The sequence below is a fragment of the Gymnoscopelus microlampas genome (assembly GCF_963454915.1).
Source record: "Gymnoscopelus microlampas genome assembly, chromosome: 1".
Lineage (NCBI taxonomy): Eukaryota > Metazoa > Chordata > Actinopteri > Myctophiformes > Myctophidae > Gymnoscopelus > Gymnoscopelus microlampas.
The window spans coordinates 39406709-39424943 of record NC_139962.1 but is presented as its reverse complement, the minus strand read 5'-3'; the positions used below and the strand labels follow the sequence as shown (position 1 = coordinate 39424943).

Sequence of the window (18235 nt, the reverse complement as noted above, 5' to 3'; positions counted from 1 at the left end):
ATATGCAAGATCATTATAGAGAAAATACTGAAAATATATAAAATGACGGTTAATACACACACTCCAACCCTCTGTAAAGCGGAAATAGAGAATTTGCTATGGGGAATGTGCAGAATTTGGTGGGGGAAGATAATAGAATATGCAGTGAGGCAAGTTATATGCTTAGTGCACGTAACAGTATGAGCAAAACAAGCATGGTTATTTACATATTAATGTATTTTTAGTTTTATTTAGCTTATTTTTTGTGTTCTTTTATTTTGAACGTGTACTTGTTCAGGGCTCTTGACAGCCACTGGTAAAAAGCTCTTTCTAAGTCTTGGGCCTAGGGCTTTCAGACACCTCAAGCGCTTGCCAGTCGGTATCGTCTCACATTTTTTAAATGTTTGACCGCTGTGTGTTCGACCACCTCAACCCGTTGAGCTGGAATGATGGGATTGCAGACATTGTAATGGAGATGTTTTATGCCTATGTGCAGGAGTTTGAGTATGTGTGTATGTACGTATGGTATGTGTGTGGATAGCTCCAGCCCAGCATCATACTGTCTCTCTCTCTCTCTCTCTCTCTCTCTCTCTCTCTCTCTCTCTCTCTCTCTCTCTCTCTCTCTCTCTCTCTCTCTGTTCTGTAGGAAAGCTGGTGGTTGCTGACACCAACAGGCCCATCTTACTGCGTACCAAACACATTCTGATTGGGAACAAGGGTGAACTGCACATTGGAAGCCCAGACTGCCCATATAGAGGCAACCTCACCATCTCTTTATTTGGAAGGTACGGTCCTGACTCCTGTATGAGGAATTGGCATGTGACTAAATGTCATTTGGTGTTAGTGAAAAAACAGTGATAACATGCATTTTATGAGTGTGAAATGACATCTGGTCTTGTACTGCCAAGCTATTAGCATAGATCCAGCCAGGGGTCTCCCACTGCACTTTACAGCCAAGACCTGTCAAGAATTGTTGGCCATCTCGATTGAGAAATTCCCACAAAATATATGTTTAATTGTATTAATTTGGACCAAACTGGTCAAAGTTTCAAAGTTGTGACTTCTCCAGGCCACTATGTCGGTAAATACAGTTTAGAAAATAAGTATTGAATACTTTTTCCCAGTCAATTTATTTCCACTAACTGAGTTTCCATAAAACGTTTTGAAAATATGAAGCGAATGTTCTGAAAGTCTGAAAAACAAAATGCGAATTTATGCACGTTTCCATCCACTAATAAAATAAAATAGACATCGACGACATACATTGTAAGTAGTTCTAAAGTAATGAAGGACAAGCAGGGTGTGATGAAGGGTAGGTGCCTGACCTGCTCCAAATGTGATGATTATGAGCAGGGAGAGGGTAATGTGAATTCCTGCAGCTACTGTGGCTGTGCTACTGGCTCCCACATCCAGGAAATACCGAAATCCATGGAATCCTACACAGTTTGTGGCTGTTGTGAGGCAGCAGAAAGTCCTCAAACACTCATTTGATTCCTCTTAGTTCATAGTTGTCTTCCTTTTACTCCCAATAATGTCCTCTATACTTAGTAAAACGATCCTAATTTGCACTTTACTTGGTGCTCTCTTTTTCCGATCTACAACGCGTTGCAATGCAACGCGTTTATTTTTGGCAAATGTTCTCCCAAAAATAGGGATGCTGGGGTTAAAGTGGTCAAGAGATTTTATTCAGCAGCAAAAGACTGTAGTAAAAGCATAGATAGATAGATAGATAGATACTGTAGATAGATAGATAGATAGATAGATAGATAGATAGATAGATAGATATTTTTTTACACAAAGTGCCCAACCCTCATGGGTTTATAAGACACCATTGTACGATTGTAACATGTTTTACAATATATTCACGTAATACATTCAATTACATCTCAGAATTATACAGAGTGTTCTGTCTTCTCTCCCAAGCTTGACAGATACAGTCTGCCACAACAAAAGCTCCTTTAACAAAACATATCTCAATTTTTTTCATAATCATCTAACTCAAGGAAATTTCCACAAATAGAAGACATCTTACTAACAAATACCTCTCTTATATCATCATACAGTTGATACAGTTTTGTACAGACTCTTCACTGTGCAATGCCATGTGTGTTATTGTTCTGTGTGCTAGTTGGAACAAACTCAATATAGTTGTTGAATTCCAAAAACCTATAAAAAAACTATTTTAAATTGGATTGATTCAAATGTTTATGACCCTCCGCTGGACTCATAAAAGGCACGACTCTCCCATTTTTTCCTTTAGTGTTCCCATCCCATACACTTTGAAAGATCCCTTAGATTTGGTTCTTATTTCTGCTTACATATAGGTCTTTGGACAAAAAGCAACACAGCAGTGATCTCTCTCCAGAGATTAAATGTAATCATATCGTCTGTCAAACTGTGCTGTGTGAGCTCAGCATTTTTGGTTTACCCTCAGAGGAGTCATTTTCTCTCTCTCTCTCTCTCTCTCTCTCTCTCTCTCTCTCTCTCTCTCTCTCTCTCTCTCTCTGTGTGTTTGTGTGTGAGAGAGAGAGAGAGTCATTATAGTTTGGCTACAAGCAGCTAACATATGTTATCGTTTCACTTGTCTACTTCACAATTATTAATAGCTACTTAAACATAGCTTCTGGTGGAACTTTTTAGATCTCTTTTCAAGCCCTCCCCTCTTCACTTTAGTGCATGTAATAAACAAGTTGGACAGTTCTCGAGATTGGTATAAATTATACTTATACATAAACAGGTGAAATTAAAAAATCTTTTTTTTGGGGAACTTATGAAGAGTGGGGAAGCTCTGTCTTGACTGGATGAACTTGGCAACCCCCCAAGGTCAAGACATGTCATCATGTCTTGACCTTAGGCTGATACCCTCCCCTCGTCTCTGTCTATTCTGTAATTTCAAATGTGGCGACAGTTACCAAAGAAAATTGTGCACCAAACAATTTATTACTGTAAATTGGAAGGCCCCTCCCCCCCAATACTGGCCCAGTGGAAGGCAGAAATATCTAGTTATATACCTCTATATTACTTGCATTACAAAATTAAGGGAAAGTTGGACATTTATGATAAAATATGAACCCCCAACATATTCTCAGATGGACTGATGTGAGGACAAGACCCTAGAAAGTGTTAGAAATGCAACTGATTCTGTAAAACCTAGCAATGTGTTGTTATTGGTTTCATTTTTATAATGTTTTATTATTATTGTAATGTTTTGTTTGTTTTGGTGGTTTTATGTTTTTGGTATTGTCTGTTATACACTGGTATTGTCTCTTGTCTTGACACAAAAGGTAAAATAATAATAATTAAATTAAATAAATACAAATAACTTGACAACCCACCTGAAAATGTAGGCTTATTTTCTGTTTATTAAAGAGTTGGAGATACAAACAAGCAATGCTTACTATCAGAATATAGAGCTTTAACAAAACACTTATCGTTCTTTAATGTGTCTCTATGTCCACTAAGTTAGACACTGACTTATATGTTTAGCCATTGATTTGCTAATCATTGTGCCCAGGTCTGATGACAGTGACATGGAGCACAGCTACTTCGGCCGGAAATACATTGGCGTGGGGACGGGAGGCACACTGGAAATCCACGGCCAGAAGAAGCTGTCATGGACCTTCCTCAACAGGACCCTTCAACCCGGAGAGAGCAACGAAAACAGCTACGTGTTCCAGAGGGGCTGGGGCAACCGAGGTATCATCATCCACGTCATTGATCCTAAGACGGGAGAGGTGCTTCACAACGACAGGTAAGGAAGTTCAGAGGTGAAACAGTTAATTGAACTAATCGATTTAATCAGCTATAAATAATAATCAATTTGAATAATTTTCGCACGACACCATTGTACAAAATAGGTATAAAATAGGGTTTAAGTGGTTCATCATAATCATTCTAATCGATTTAGTCGATTGTATCAATCAAGTAGATTTTTTGGATAATGATTTGCTGATATACATTTAGCTTTTATTAAAGAACTAAACAAAAACGTGCTTATAAAATAAAATAATCGCTAAGAAGACAATTGATGTTTGCAGCCCTAAGGCACCCCATCAGTAGGCTACGTCTGATGGGGTAAGTGCTCCACTGTCTCTGTATTGTTAAGATGTGTATTGCTACAGTAGACATCATGTATAGAGAGGCTGAGCAGCTGCCAAGAGGTTAAGTCATATAGAACAAGGCTGCTTTTAACCGCTGAGTTCAAATGGAAGAGATAAATATACTCCTAATGGATTGTGGCGTTGTTTTGGAAGGGGATATTGCATTTTAGAAACTCATATCCCCCTTAATATATCTTTAGGATTAATTATCTTGTCTTCCTTTCATGCCAAATGGAGGTCAGATGAATGTACACCCACACTGGTATTGTAAATAGATGATTGGGAAATTGAGGAAGGAGGAGGATTTGAGCACTGGATTGTATCCAGTTTCTTTTAATTTAATGCCTTTTCCCTGCCCTATCGATCAACACTTGTCTGATGGAACTCTGACAGCCATGAGAAAACATTTAATATGGGTGTTATTAAGATGCATTTAATATTCAGGCTGAGTGAACTGTAAAGAGATTAGGGAACAATTAAGAAATAATTAGAAGCGGATAAACATCACTTCCAAACATCGCTTCCAATTCTCGTGTGTGTGTGTGCGTGTGTGTGTGTGTGGGGGTGTGTGTGTGTGTGTGTGTGTGCGCGCACACCAGCGTGTGTGGCTTGTGTGTTGGTGTTTGTGCCTTTTGTGCATGCAAGTTTGATCTCCGTGCTTCTTGCCCGTGGGTGCTCAGATTCTGAACTTCATTAATTTCTTGAATTAGATCTTTGAGGCGGTTTTAATGATCCGAAATTACACCCGTTTCCGCATCAGTGCAACATTGTTTCAGCCTAATTTAAGATGTGTTTAATTCAGTATGCATGCTACGCAGACATACTGTACTCAATGCACAGACATGTACGTGTCTATGTAAAGAAATGATTGTCTAGTGAGTCTAGTCTATTCTATATACAGTATATCTCTACTGTCTGGCAGAAACCAGCTAACTCCAAAATGTTCATTTTTCAGGAAATGAAAAAAGTGGAGTTAAGAGGTTTTGTTCATCATTGATAAGAACAGCTGAATGGACCTCCAAGCTCACAATGAGGTTGGAGGTCAAAAGGGGGTGGAGCCTGGAGTCAGCAAAACCAGCTAACTCCACACCGGAGTTAGCTGGTTTAGCAGAAAGTTTGAGGATCGAATGGAGTTAGCTGGTTTTGTCAGAAGCGCTTTTAATGCTTTTCATTGGTTCCATATTTGTTTTACCAACACACAGACGTAAAGGGTGTTCAATGGCCCTGATTTATGGAAAAGAAATGCAAAAGCGTCAAAATGGAGTTAACTGGTTCCTGCCGGACAGCAACGATATGTCTAGTCTTACCTTCTGAATGTACATTGGTGCGGCACAGCATACATTGTTTCTGAATATGCAGCAGGTGACCACTTAGCACTAGATGCATGTAGCCATTAAACAACTGAGTGTTATTTAAATTTGACGCATTATCTGCAGTGACCTCCTCCTCCTCATTCTTCTCTCCCCCTCTCCCCGTCCCCTCCACTAGGTTTGACACATATCGCAGCAAGGATGAGAGTCTCCGTCTGGCCAAGTATGTGGACGCTGTGGAACAAGGAATGATCCTGGCCATGGTAGTCAATGATGAGGGCTCCAACAATCTGGAGGACACAGCCAAGAAGAGCCTCTCCAAGCTGGGTAGCCAGCACATCACCCGGCTGGGCTTTCGGTAGGGAGAGCACCGCCACACTGCGCTGCAGTAATATGCTCACCTTTGAAGCTAATCCCCCGGCTTCTCTGTGCGCTGCACTGTAACCCCCGTTGACTTGAGTACATGTTTTACTATGCAGGTCGTTTCCTTTTTCCCCGTGCCATTGCTAGCATGCTTTTTTTTTGTGGATAGATTTCAGTAATTTCCTTAATCTTAGAAGACCTTTTTGGGTAATTCACAGCAAGCGATTTTCAATAAACTCTCAATTTAACATTTGAACAAGCACGTGTGAGCCACAGCCCTGCGTACCATAAACCGCAACCGTATATCCTTAAGCTGGAACCCATGAGTGATTTCTGATTCTTGGAGTGAGCCGGTACAAGGGCAACTGTAGTTTAATCCTCCGCTTGGCTGCCAGCGGAGCGTGCCGAGCAGAACGCAACACTGTTTCTGATGATAGCAGTTGATCTGTCGTCTCTCTGCCGGTAACGTTGGAGCCGCCACTCAGGGCTATGCCACACTACGCTAGCTGATCTTGCATAACTATGTAGCACGGCAATAACATCACACTTTGATTTATAGGCTGGTGACAGACACCCGACACCGTCTCTCTCTCTGTCTCCCACTGCCACTCACTTTTATTTCATTCGTCTTTCCCTCTCTCTTAATCTCCCTCTCCCACTCTCTGTTTGTTTCGTTTTTCATCCCTCTCAACTGTTCTCTCCTCTCTCTCTCTTACACACATGCGCGCTTGCACGCTTGCACGCACGCACGCGCGCACGCACACACACACACACACACACACACACACACACACACACACACACACACACACACACACACACACACACACACACACACACACACACACACACACACACACACACACACACAGACAGACATGCATACCCGTTTTGCCAACATCACCCGAGTGGAAGAGAAAGAGAGAGTGGGGAGGGAGAGAGAGAAGCCAGGCCTGTCACTCTCACTCTGTATTAGTATGTGAGGAATGCATGGGAAATAGAAACTGAATCATACCATGATAACAGACCCCGAGAGACGTCTCAAAGTTCTTGACACGAGTGGGTTCAGAACAGAGAGCTTGCTCGCAAAATAATTTTCTTACATTCCCCAGACAAGACTCAACTACGCTGGGTCATATTCAACCAACAGAAGTATGCAATACATGCTGGATGATGCGGGTTAACATAATAACCCATAAGTGCATGGATGCGCGCACGCCGTGTGCGCGAGTCTGTCTGTACACAGTATACCATTCACTGTCTGAAAGATGCCTTGTTGTGGTGTGAAGAGAAGAAGGTAGTGATGCTTGGCAGTGGTAGGTCTCGTGGTAAGCCTGTGGGCCAGCTAGTGTTATGAAACCTAATGCCTCCGAGCAGGCCGCAGGAAACACTCTGTCAACCACAAGAAGAAAAACAGGGATGAGAGAGAGAGAGAGAGAGAGAGAGAGAGAGAGAGAGAGAGAGAGAGAGAGAGAGAGAGAGAGAGAGAGAGAGAGAGAGAGAGAGAGAGAGAGAGAGAGAGAGAGAGAGAGAGAGAGAGAGAGAGAGAGAGAGAGAGAGAGAGAGAGAGAGAGAGAGAGAGAGAGTAAACAGACTGACAGAGAGAAGAGACAAATCACATCTGAAAAGTCACGACAGGGATGGAGAGAAAACTCCCTGCGTTTGGTGGAGAAAGAGTTTATACAGCCATTCACAAATCTAACTTTGATCCTTGCAGAGGCTGGGGTGGTGGCAGAGAGGGCCATCTCACTAATAACTCTTGTCGCCCTGTCTGCCGACATCACTGCCAAACAAGCCAATGGTGGCCTTGCTGGGAGGGAGATGCTGTGTTATTTGCGGTGTTCCAAGGGAGCATTTTAATAAGCTATAATTTATGAAACGGCGAAGACTCTGTAATCAATTCTCGCGTATGTAATTTCCATATGCTTAACAAGGCCCTGGTGGTAATACTAGCTGAAGAGAGGTGTTTGTGTGTGTTTGGCGGCAGGAGAGGCTAAAGACAGAGAGACCTCAGATTCTGTTTCATGATTTAAAGATGGACGGAGAAGGTACAGTATGGGGATATGATTCGAAATGCCTGACGCGACATTTTCTCGCTTGGCCGCGTGTTCTGTATTCTGCATTGAGTGGGAACGTTGCTGTGCATCTCGCTGGCTTTGCATCACCTACAGCAACAATGCCACATATCTGCCTCTGACTGGGTCACACACACACACACACACACACACACACACACACACACACACACACACACACACACACACACACACACACACACACACACACACACACACACACACTGCCACTGCCACTGTCCACTGCCTCCCCTGCCCCGTTGATGGCCAGTGAGTCTTAACAGGAGTGATGCATGCTGGGAGAGCCAATTAAATTACCTTGACTCTCCCTGGGTGGTTCTGTCAGCCTCTTATAGTCTGTGCATCACCATCGTTAGCAGGCTGAGGTGCCACCGACTGTGTGTGTGTGTGTGTGTGTGTGTGTGTGTGTGTGTGTGTGTGTGTGTGTGTGTGTGTGTGTGTGTGTGTGTGTGTTTTTGTGTGTACTGGGGTTTTAATGGACCATTCTTTCTCTTTCCACTCCCCCTCTCTTGCTGTCCATCTATTTCCCCTCGCTTACCACTCGCTTCCCACTCACTCTCTCTCTCTCTCTCTCTCTCTCTCTCTCTCTCTCTCTCTCTCTCTCTCTCTCTCTCTCTCTCTCTCTCTCGCTCGACCTTTCTCTCCTCCACCCCCGTCTTCCTGTCTCTTCTCACCCCTCTCTATCACCCTCATCCCTCGCTTTCCATCGCCTCTTGTCCCCCCTCTCCCTCCCCTGTATCTCTCTCTCTCTTTCTCTCTCTCTCTGTCTTTGTCCATCTGTGTGCACTCCGCAGACATTCGTGGAGTTTCATAGTGGTGAAAGGTGACACATCCTCTGCAGTGGAGGATCGTGCTGTATACCAAGGTAGGAACCCACCTCTAACCTTATTACCTACTTTCATCTATGCAGCTTCACTTAAATGCGAAATGTATTATATTGCATCATAATGTATGAAAGGTGCTACTGTACATAAATACAGTTTGATTGATCGCTCTTATCTTTCTGCCTGTCTCGCTGAATAATTCATACATCATTTCCACATGATTTACTCATAGGAGGAAAACACTTTTTGTGTGCTTCTCTCATACTCTCAACACATTTTGCAGTTGCAGGGATTTCATACTGTAGTTGCATGGCTTACAATAAGTAATAATTTTGAGTTATAGACCTTTTCATACTTGACAACATAAACATTAAAAATGGGTCCAAGTTTATTTCCTGTCACAGTGTTTATGAATATCAGTAGCTGACAGGAAATACACTTCGACCCAGACTGTTCCCTAGCAACGCAATCCCACTGACAAGGTCTCTGCTAAATGCTTTTTACCTTGATGACTGACACTTTGTGTGTGTGTGTGTGTGTGTGTGTGTGTGTGTGTGTGTGTGTGTGTGTGTGTGTGTGTGTGTGTGTGTCTGTGTGCGCGCGCGTGCGTGTGCACACGCGCACGTGCATGGTTGTGTTTGTGCAGGGACCAAGGCTTCGTCTGAGGCCTGGAGCTCTCGTGTGTTTCAGTGGGGATATGGGGAACATTTCAACGTCACCACCAGCAGCCAGTGGGTACAAGGTACAGTAACATTCTCATCCATACTCATCAGATTTGGATGCTTGGGAAGGTACAGTACGTTTGGCATCCACATGCTGATGAAGAGAGTCAACCTTGTGCATACTATGTTCAAGCAGAAGGAATGCGGACCGTGTCGACTCAGTGCACAATTCTGACATTAAAGCTTAGACTACAGATCTTTTGGTTAGGATAAGGTTAACCGGGTGTCTATATATTGGGCATGCCATTATAGGCAAACCGTAACCCATTTGTTGTAGTAGTGGTAGGGATGTGGTTAGGATAAGGGTAATTGTAGGGGTAGGGTTAAGGTTGGGGCGGGCACACGCACGCACGCACGCACACGCACACACGCACGCACGCACGCACACACAGATACACACACACACACACACACACACACACACACACACACACACACACACACACACACACACACACACACACACACACACACACACACACACACACACACACACACACACACACACACACACCTAGGTCATTGTCTACACCTAGTCTATCATTTGAATTGAGCTCTTTTATTGATTAGCCTTGGTATCATCATTAGGGCATCATCTACTCATCAATAAGTCTCTAATGACACTGAAAATGCTAATGACATTGAGATCAGCAGGCTGCTTCTATCGATTGACTTCCACACTGCTGCCGTGAGAACTTGATTAGAATACAAAGCTCGTCAGAGTCACTACGCTAATATTAACTCTTTGATGAAATGATTAGCAGACATGTTTACGCACGCACGCACGCACGCACGCACGCACGCACGCACGCACGCACGCACGCACGCACGCACGCACGCACGCACGCACGCACGCACGCACGCACGCACGCACGCACACACACACACACACACACACACACACACACACACACACACACACACACACACACACACACACACACACACACACACACACACACACACACACACACACACATGGACCCTCACAGGTTAGATTAGAATTCAGCTTCACAGTCAATTGGATATTCCCCATTGTGGCAGCGAACCATAGACCCTAACCATCAGCTATTGTTGCCACTGGACAGGGAGATAATAACCTGAGAATGTGTGTACAGTATGTGCATGCACTCGTACAAGCACATTCCAAACCTTTCCATTATTAGTATTATTATCTATTTGTGTATTTGTGTACGTTTGTGCCCTACAGAGGCAGAGTGGACTGAGTGGTTCGACAGGGATGACGAGAGGGGCTCTGGAGACTGGGAGAAGCTGTCAGATCTTCACAAGGCCTACCCTGACCGCCTCTGTAGCAACCCAATGGACATTCAGGTGAAACGCACGCACGCACACACACGCACACACACACACACACACACACACACACACACACACACACACACACACACACACACACACACACACACACACACTGGCTTATGTGCATTCTGTGAGAATAAGCTTAAGGTTAAAGTTAAACTTTACTGTTTCCAAGGGGAAATTTGTCTTGCTTCACATAAAAACGGGGTTTATACGGTCATAAAAATCCTGGAAAAGTCCTGGTATTAGAAAACTGTCTTTTCCTGGCCTGGAAAGGTTGTGGAAAATCATAAAATCCCGAAAGTGTTGGAAAAGTCATGGAAATCGTAATTCGTAAATATTTGAATGTCATTAAGACGAAATCAAGGATTCAATCAAACCCCTAGTCTCCAAAGTAGTTGACAGGAACTTTACGTTATCGTATCGTATGCGTTATGGCATCGGACAGATATAAAAAATATTCTCAATATGTTGTGTCGATATGAAGACCCATTAATCATCAACAACATTGACGTGTCAGTAGGAAAATAGATTGTGTTAGCTTACCTACCCAGGTGACAATGTCTGCAGTGTGGAATTATTTATAAGTCTCTGAACAAATGTGCCAATTGCAATGACTGTTCAGCTTCAGTCATGCAAGGAAGGAGCAAGACACAGTCGGTTAGGAAAGATAATGCTCATATGCACATCTGCAGTGTGGAGGTGTGAAGCAACGCTATGTTTTGGAGATAATGATCGCAAAAGCATATTGGGATCATATCTGAGACCCTGCGCTTACTGTATATCACACTTAAATCCAGTCCAATTGCAGTCCAATTACTTACTTACTTCCGTACATGCACTTTTCAGGTAATGTTTGGTTATGAAGAATTGCTTAAAATCATGGAAAATGTATGTAAATCTGTATGTCAAAATGTGTATAAACCGTGTAAAACATTACAAAAACGCGCGAAGCATTTGGCATGATGCTAGACAGTTGTTTCACAAAAAACATCTTAACCAGTTAAACCCTATATACTTTGTTGTACCGTATGTCACAATCACAATCACATTGTTTCGCAACGCGATGCAGTGTGTGCTTCGTTAGCTTATTCACCTATTAATAAGAACGCTAGGGTTCATGTGGTTAAACATACTGTAAAAAGAGACAGTTGATTATACATTTAACATTGACGACACGACTGCTTAAAAATTTAACTGTAAAAAGTTAAATGCAAAAGTGGCAAGTGCTTATTTTTTGCACATTGCTCTATTACACTACGATTTAGCATTACAGTTCAGCAGCTTGATGGGGACTGGAACAAACGATAGCTAGTGGTTTGATTTACACTTTGGCACACAGAGTCTTTCTCCTTATGGCAGAGGTTCACATTCAGAGAAGAGGGGATGTTGAATGTCCTCAACGCTTTTGATGATGAAAAGAGAGTCAGCCAGAGTAAATGTTGATAATAGAAAAGGCAGCTACTAAGCTGGGTTTTTGGCTGATAACTAAGCAATTATAGCATTCTTTTGAACTGGAGTTTCCAACCAGCAGTGCTGATAGGCTATCTGAAGTAATTCAGAAAGTTTTTTGTGAAATATGTCAAGGCAGTACTTTCCAAAGTAACACAGCAAGCAGCACAATACAGCCGCAGAGCATTGCAACCTCCCCTGTGTTACTATTAGGTTGTATTATGGCCTAGGGCTCCTTAGACATATGTAGAAAATCACCAAGTGATACAGTAACATAGGCCTGGGAAAGAATAGTGTTCTCAATATTTGAACAGAAACGTTTCATCTCTAAGTGTACAAAGGTAAACTGTATTCATCAGCTTTTCTCATGTAAAATGTAAAGGTGCAGTAGGTAGTGCGTACACATGATTACCCATGATAAATGTTGGTAGTTCAGACCATCTCTATTGATACAAACGCCTAGTGGCAGGACTTCCGGGATATTTGCAAAGGGGCGGAGTTGGTTATTGTTTCCGTCTTATTCTTTGTGTGATTCTTTGTCTCTGCTACGTTATGTTCTAGCAGACCACATGTCCAAATTCCTACTCATTTCGCAAAAAAATCCCTCATGCCTGTAGCCTTTGGATAGTGTACTTTTAATTGTTCACTATATATTTGTATTCCTTCTTTGGCCCATATTTTGCCTCTGTAGCGAATTCTTCTATCCTTCTTCTTCATGTACTTTCCGTCACACTGGATGCCTTACGGCACTTTGCTGCCTCCCACAGGCCGGGAGTATAACGCAGTTTGCTGCCTCCCACAGGTCGGGAGTATAACACCGTTGATATCAAGCTGCGCATGCGTCGAGTTACGGCTGGCGACTGCCCACCATGGCCACTGCCACATGCTGCAAACTTTTAAAGGACTTTAATTTTTGGTCCACACACACTGCGTTTTATGAGCGGGAGGGCGCTTTGGATATCATCTTCATACTACTAGAACGCACATTCAGACGTGCAATGTTCGAATCCAGGTTGTGTTGTTATTAGCACACATAGCTTAGCTCCAACAGCTTAAAAATCAACTTCTCATGGCTGTGGGACAGAGCACACATCCCAGGGTAGCACAACGAAGCAGAGCGTCGGGACCCCCGCACCAGTGAATGCTTCGCGGACCCCCACGAAGCATTTGCTGGGCATCCGACCTGCCTCACAGCTTTTTACAAAAAAATCTCTTGTGTGAAGCTGCCCCGTGTGATTGTGTGTGTGTTTGTGTGTGTGTTGTAACTGTCACCAGGCAGACATCGACTCTTAGGAACACACGCCTTGCCCACACATAACTAAAAGTCTACAAATATTTTGAGTGCGCGCACTCTGCGCTCATCTGTTGTGCATCCTCTGTTGTTGCATCGCGTTTGTCATTAAATATGTAGCCATGTGCATGCCCACAATAATTTTAATAATACTATATATAGCCGATATTGTAGGCTTCTAGATGTGAGGGCCGAACCTCTAGTAATATACATTTTCACTATGTATATATTTTACAACAACTAACATGGACCATTTCTGAACAGCATCCATACCAGGCATCTTCTGAACACTGGATGAAAGATTAATAATAGAAGAATAATTATAATATTTTTTCCCCCACTCCTTTGGGGTATTTTTGTCACTGTATGTTTGCACATACAGTATGTGAAATTTGTCCTCTGCATTGATCCATCCTAATTATTAGAAGCAGTGAGCGCTTTTAGTGCAGCGATCAGGGAGCAGTGTGGGGTTAAGTGTTGCTGAGGGACACTTTGACACATAGACCGTGGCCAGGGTACAAACCAGGGATCTTCTGTTTCCCCAGGCGGCTTCTCAACCCACTCAGCTATGGCTTCCCCGGGCATAGCTGATACATACACGCACAAACGCACACAGTGTCATCATGTTACTCACCTAGCGTGCGTGACTGCGCGTTACATACCCAACCCTTGAACATACAGTACATGCTCACCATGGGGTCCCCCTGTGCATGTACATGCATTCTCTCTCTCTCACACACACACACACACGCACACACACACACACACACACACACACACACACACACACACGCACACAGATGGAGACATTAACTGTGCAGTCCTGATGTGCCAAATGAGAAGCCAGCGTGGGGATGCTTGCTCTATTTCCATTTTTATGGCTGTAACTCGAGCCAACCAGTCAGACCTCCGCTGCAACTGGTCAGCCGCGCTGGCCTGGCAGGCCGGCCGTTATTGTGCGGCTGGGACTGCACACAGACGGCAGCCAGTGAATGTGAATCTAAGCCTGGCACCATTGAAGGCATAAAGCAGCAGCTGTTAGCCTTCCATGGAGATAAGCTATGGAAGCCGGCTCTGTCCCCGCTGCCTGCACCGCTCATTCCATTACCATAAAAACTGCTAGGTCCCAGCTTGCCTTTTCATGACTGATGTGCTGCAGTGCGGCTCTCTCCAAAAAAATATTACATCTTCTGCTCCTCTTCAATACCTCCTCTGTGACCATATCCTGTCTTGTTTTTGGCACCTCTATTCTCTTTCTGTTTCTGTCTCACATTCTCTGTCCTTTTGTGTGTGTGTGTGTGTGTGTGTGTGTGTGTGTGTGTGTGTGTGTGCGCGCGCTCTTGTTCGTGCGTGCGTGCTTGTGTATGATTCTCTCCCTGCCAATCTCACTCTCTCTCTCTTTCTCTCTATGTCCTCCAGGCTGAGACCCACGATGGTGTGCCAGCCAACCAGACAGGAGATGTGCTCCACAAGAATGATAAGGACTACGGCTTTGTCTGCCTCAACAAGGACCAGGCTCACGGCCTCTGTCGCAACTACAGGGTTCGCTTCCTCTGTGGGAAACTGGGTATGCTCATGAGCCACTATGTATACCTGTGTACACATAACATGCAACTGTTTGTATGTTTGTGTCTGTGCATGTGTGTGTCTGTGCGTGTGTGTGTGTGCGTGTGTGTGTGTGTGTGTGTGTGTGTGTGTGTGTGTGTGTGTGTGTGTGTGTGTGTGTGTGTGTGTGTGTGTGCGCGTGTGCGTGTGTGTACACATCTATTCATGTGTTTCTTTGCCTGTGATACATGCGTGCCATCGGGATTGAGACTACAGTCCAGAGATGGTGTTGTGCTATGTTTGCGTGTGTGTGTGTGTGTGTGTGTGTGTGTGTGTGTGTGTGTGTCCCGCTATGGTCTGGAATGCACATGAGCCGACATCTCAACGCAGGAAAACACTGCCAGCCACGCTGCCAGCTCAGAGTTCACGTGCAAAGCCCCAATCAGGCAGAGATACAGCACATGCCGACAGGGAGTTCCACTGTTCCCTGGAAACTTGGCGTCTCACTCTGCCCGGGCTTGTCCGCTTGTGTTTGTGTGGTGAGAGGGATGGATAGATGGAAACAGAGAGAGAGAGAGAGAGAGGCTGCGGGTGAAGGTGTGTTAGCCTGTCAAGATGTTGCTGTCGCGCAGAAACCTTGTATCAACATATTTTAACTTTTTATGTTTTTTTTGGTAAATTACAGTACGGTAATTCTCTACTTCATCATACAAGAGTGTCGCACAAAAGTAGTGAAAATAGCCGATATGCAAGCGATGCGACGCGTTGTGAGCTTGTAGATCTGCTATTTTCACTATTTATATATATTTTTTAATAATAATAAAAAAGGAATGGTTTTGGACATACAAGGTTTCCATCTGACAGCGACGAAGACTCACACAGTATATTGCCTTTTCTTTGCTCTTCAACACACTCTTAAGCCTGATTTATACTTGGGTTTTGCACCGGTATTTTTGCACCAAACAAAGGAGATCTTCAAGCTCAGATATGCGAGCTTGTAGATCTGCTATTTTCGGCGCACAACATGGCGCTAGTACAAATCAAGTATCACACATGTGTGCGTGCGTGCATGCATGCGTGCGTGCGATGAGGCAGGGATGATGGCATGTCAGAGCTAGATTCCTCACAAGGCCAGGGTGAGTGGTCTAAACAAAAACTCAGCCTTGCACTGCAAATGGACTTAATGCACATAAACACACACAGACACACGCTGCTTCAAATAAACACACAAGTGTATACACGGTAAAAATCCTCAGTGTTCATTTAACTCATGAGTTTATACAAATATACATTCGTACACTCTCTGAGTTACAAATTGTTACATTAGTACTGAGGATTTTACTGTGTTGTAAAGTATATTTGCTCTTTGAATTCTTATTGACATCCATTTCCGTACCTTGCTTGCGTGCTTGTGTGCCTGTGTGGTGTCTGACAGAGAGAGTGATGGGTACATTTAATCCTGTGGTTAAAGCTATGATAAGATCGATCGGTGCAACAGTGATTGAAGTGAACAGGACTACAAGCCAGAATACAGATCTACTTTTAATCACAGATGTATTTTCATGAATCTTTAAGATGCTTCAGGCATCACCAGCCATATCCTCATCTGGGCCTGGTCCACCAATCCAACTCCAATAGCTCGCCATAAACCGGCGTACCTGCTAATCGGATGGCAGGATTTTGTATAATATAATAATGTATAGTCAGACTTTGGGCATGGTACTGTAACATTCTGCACATAAAACTCGTCGGACGTTCCGGGCACACAGGTGGTCGCAGGAGTAAAGTCCATGTCCACCACCATGGAGATTAGAGGTTTGAATCCTCCGCAGTGCCCCTGGCTTGGCCGGCTGTCCATACGAGCACAATTGGCCGCGTTTGCGGGACAGAAGCTGGGCGGTTATAGGGCGATCCTTGTCCCTGCACCAGTAGCTTCTATGGGCTGGCAGGGCACCTGTCAGTGGAGCTGTTGAACTGTGGGTGTTAACCCGTTCAATCCGGGAACGCATCTGTGTCATTTTAGATTTCTTTGGCTATTTTTGAAAAATAAATTGTGAAAATGTGCTGCGCTATGAGCTTGTATATCTGCTATTTTTGAATAGCCAAGGTAAAGCCAAAATAACATAATGGTTAAAGTGGTTACAGTTTTGATGGGTTAATCCACAGTAAACACTGGCTATCTCCTCCAGGGCAAGCTCCTCACTGGCAGGTGAACCAAAGTCAAAAAGATATTTCAAGACAGCAACTTCTGGCTATAGGAAACATTACCATTTCTTCTAAATGTGATTGATATGGAGTTACATCATCTTTCATTTGTAGGCGGTAGAGCGTCCGCTTGGGAATCAGAAGGTTCCCGGTTCAATCCCTGAGTAACCCCATGGCTATATAAAAAGAAGACAAAAACAGAAAGAAACAACATGGGCACTGTAAATGGAACCTGTTACAACTCAACTAATTGATGGTTAGGTCCAGCTGCTATTCAGCCAGCTCTTTATGGAGGACTTGAAGTTAACAATGGAGCTAATCGGCTTAAGGCTTGCAGGTAACCCAAAATAAATGGTTAAATGAACATAAACCAACAACATTAATCACAGATAACACATAAATCCCCTAATGCAGTCACCATGACAAATAACAATAACACAAAAATAGAATAGAAAAATAACAGGCTGTGAAGTCTCTCCTCAGCCAACTAACAGCCCAGAACGCTACAATATTCACATTTTAATCCAATCAAATAGACAGTCCATTGGGCTGCTGCTCAGTGTGTGAGACAATCACGAGTGAAATGAACAAACTGAAATGTTACGTGAGCCAATCACACACTTTGTAACCTACCGTAACTTAAAACAATATCAGAGGGGTGATTTCACTGTTGAGCTGTCAGACACAAAATTACTCCGCATTTAATCACACAAAAGCATTCTATATCCAGTCCAGTACTTTTCTATTCCCTACATACAACATACAGTACCATCAAATCTTCTCTCCAACATGTTTACATCAATACAACTGTCACAACAGGACTCTATCAGGAAAATAATGCCGTACTATGGTATTATGGTAAACTAAACATGATTGTATTCTTTTGTCAGCAAATCGTTTAGCTTACTAATAGTCAATATAATATGCGTAGAATAACTGTAAGAATAGTAAACAGGCTATACAGTATGTCAAAAGCAACTTTCAACTTGTGTGATGTTATTTAAATAACATAAAACATTAAACCACAG

The 18235-nt window shown here is 43.4% G+C and overlaps 1 protein-coding gene across 3 annotated transcripts in view; it reads left to right on the top strand.

Moving 5' to 3' along the window:
* cemip (cell migration inducing hyaluronidase 1) overlaps nucleotides 1-18235 on the top strand; it is a 127261-nt gene that overhangs the window by 62163 nt on the left and 46863 nt on the right. For all 3 annotated transcript variants that reach the window (XM_084063821.1, XM_084063823.1, XM_084063822.1), the window contains 7 exons: nucleotides 626-764; nucleotides 3494-3730; nucleotides 5568-5747; nucleotides 8643-8713; nucleotides 9319-9414; nucleotides 10605-10726; nucleotides 14877-15024. In XM_084063821.1, coding sequence (XP_083919947.1) covers nucleotides 626-764; nucleotides 3494-3730; nucleotides 5568-5747; nucleotides 8643-8713; nucleotides 9319-9414; nucleotides 10605-10726; nucleotides 14877-15024 — 993 coding nt within the window. The remainder of the gene's footprint in view (nucleotides 1-625; nucleotides 765-3493; nucleotides 3731-5567; nucleotides 5748-8642; nucleotides 8714-9318; nucleotides 9415-10604; nucleotides 10727-14876; nucleotides 15025-18235) is intronic.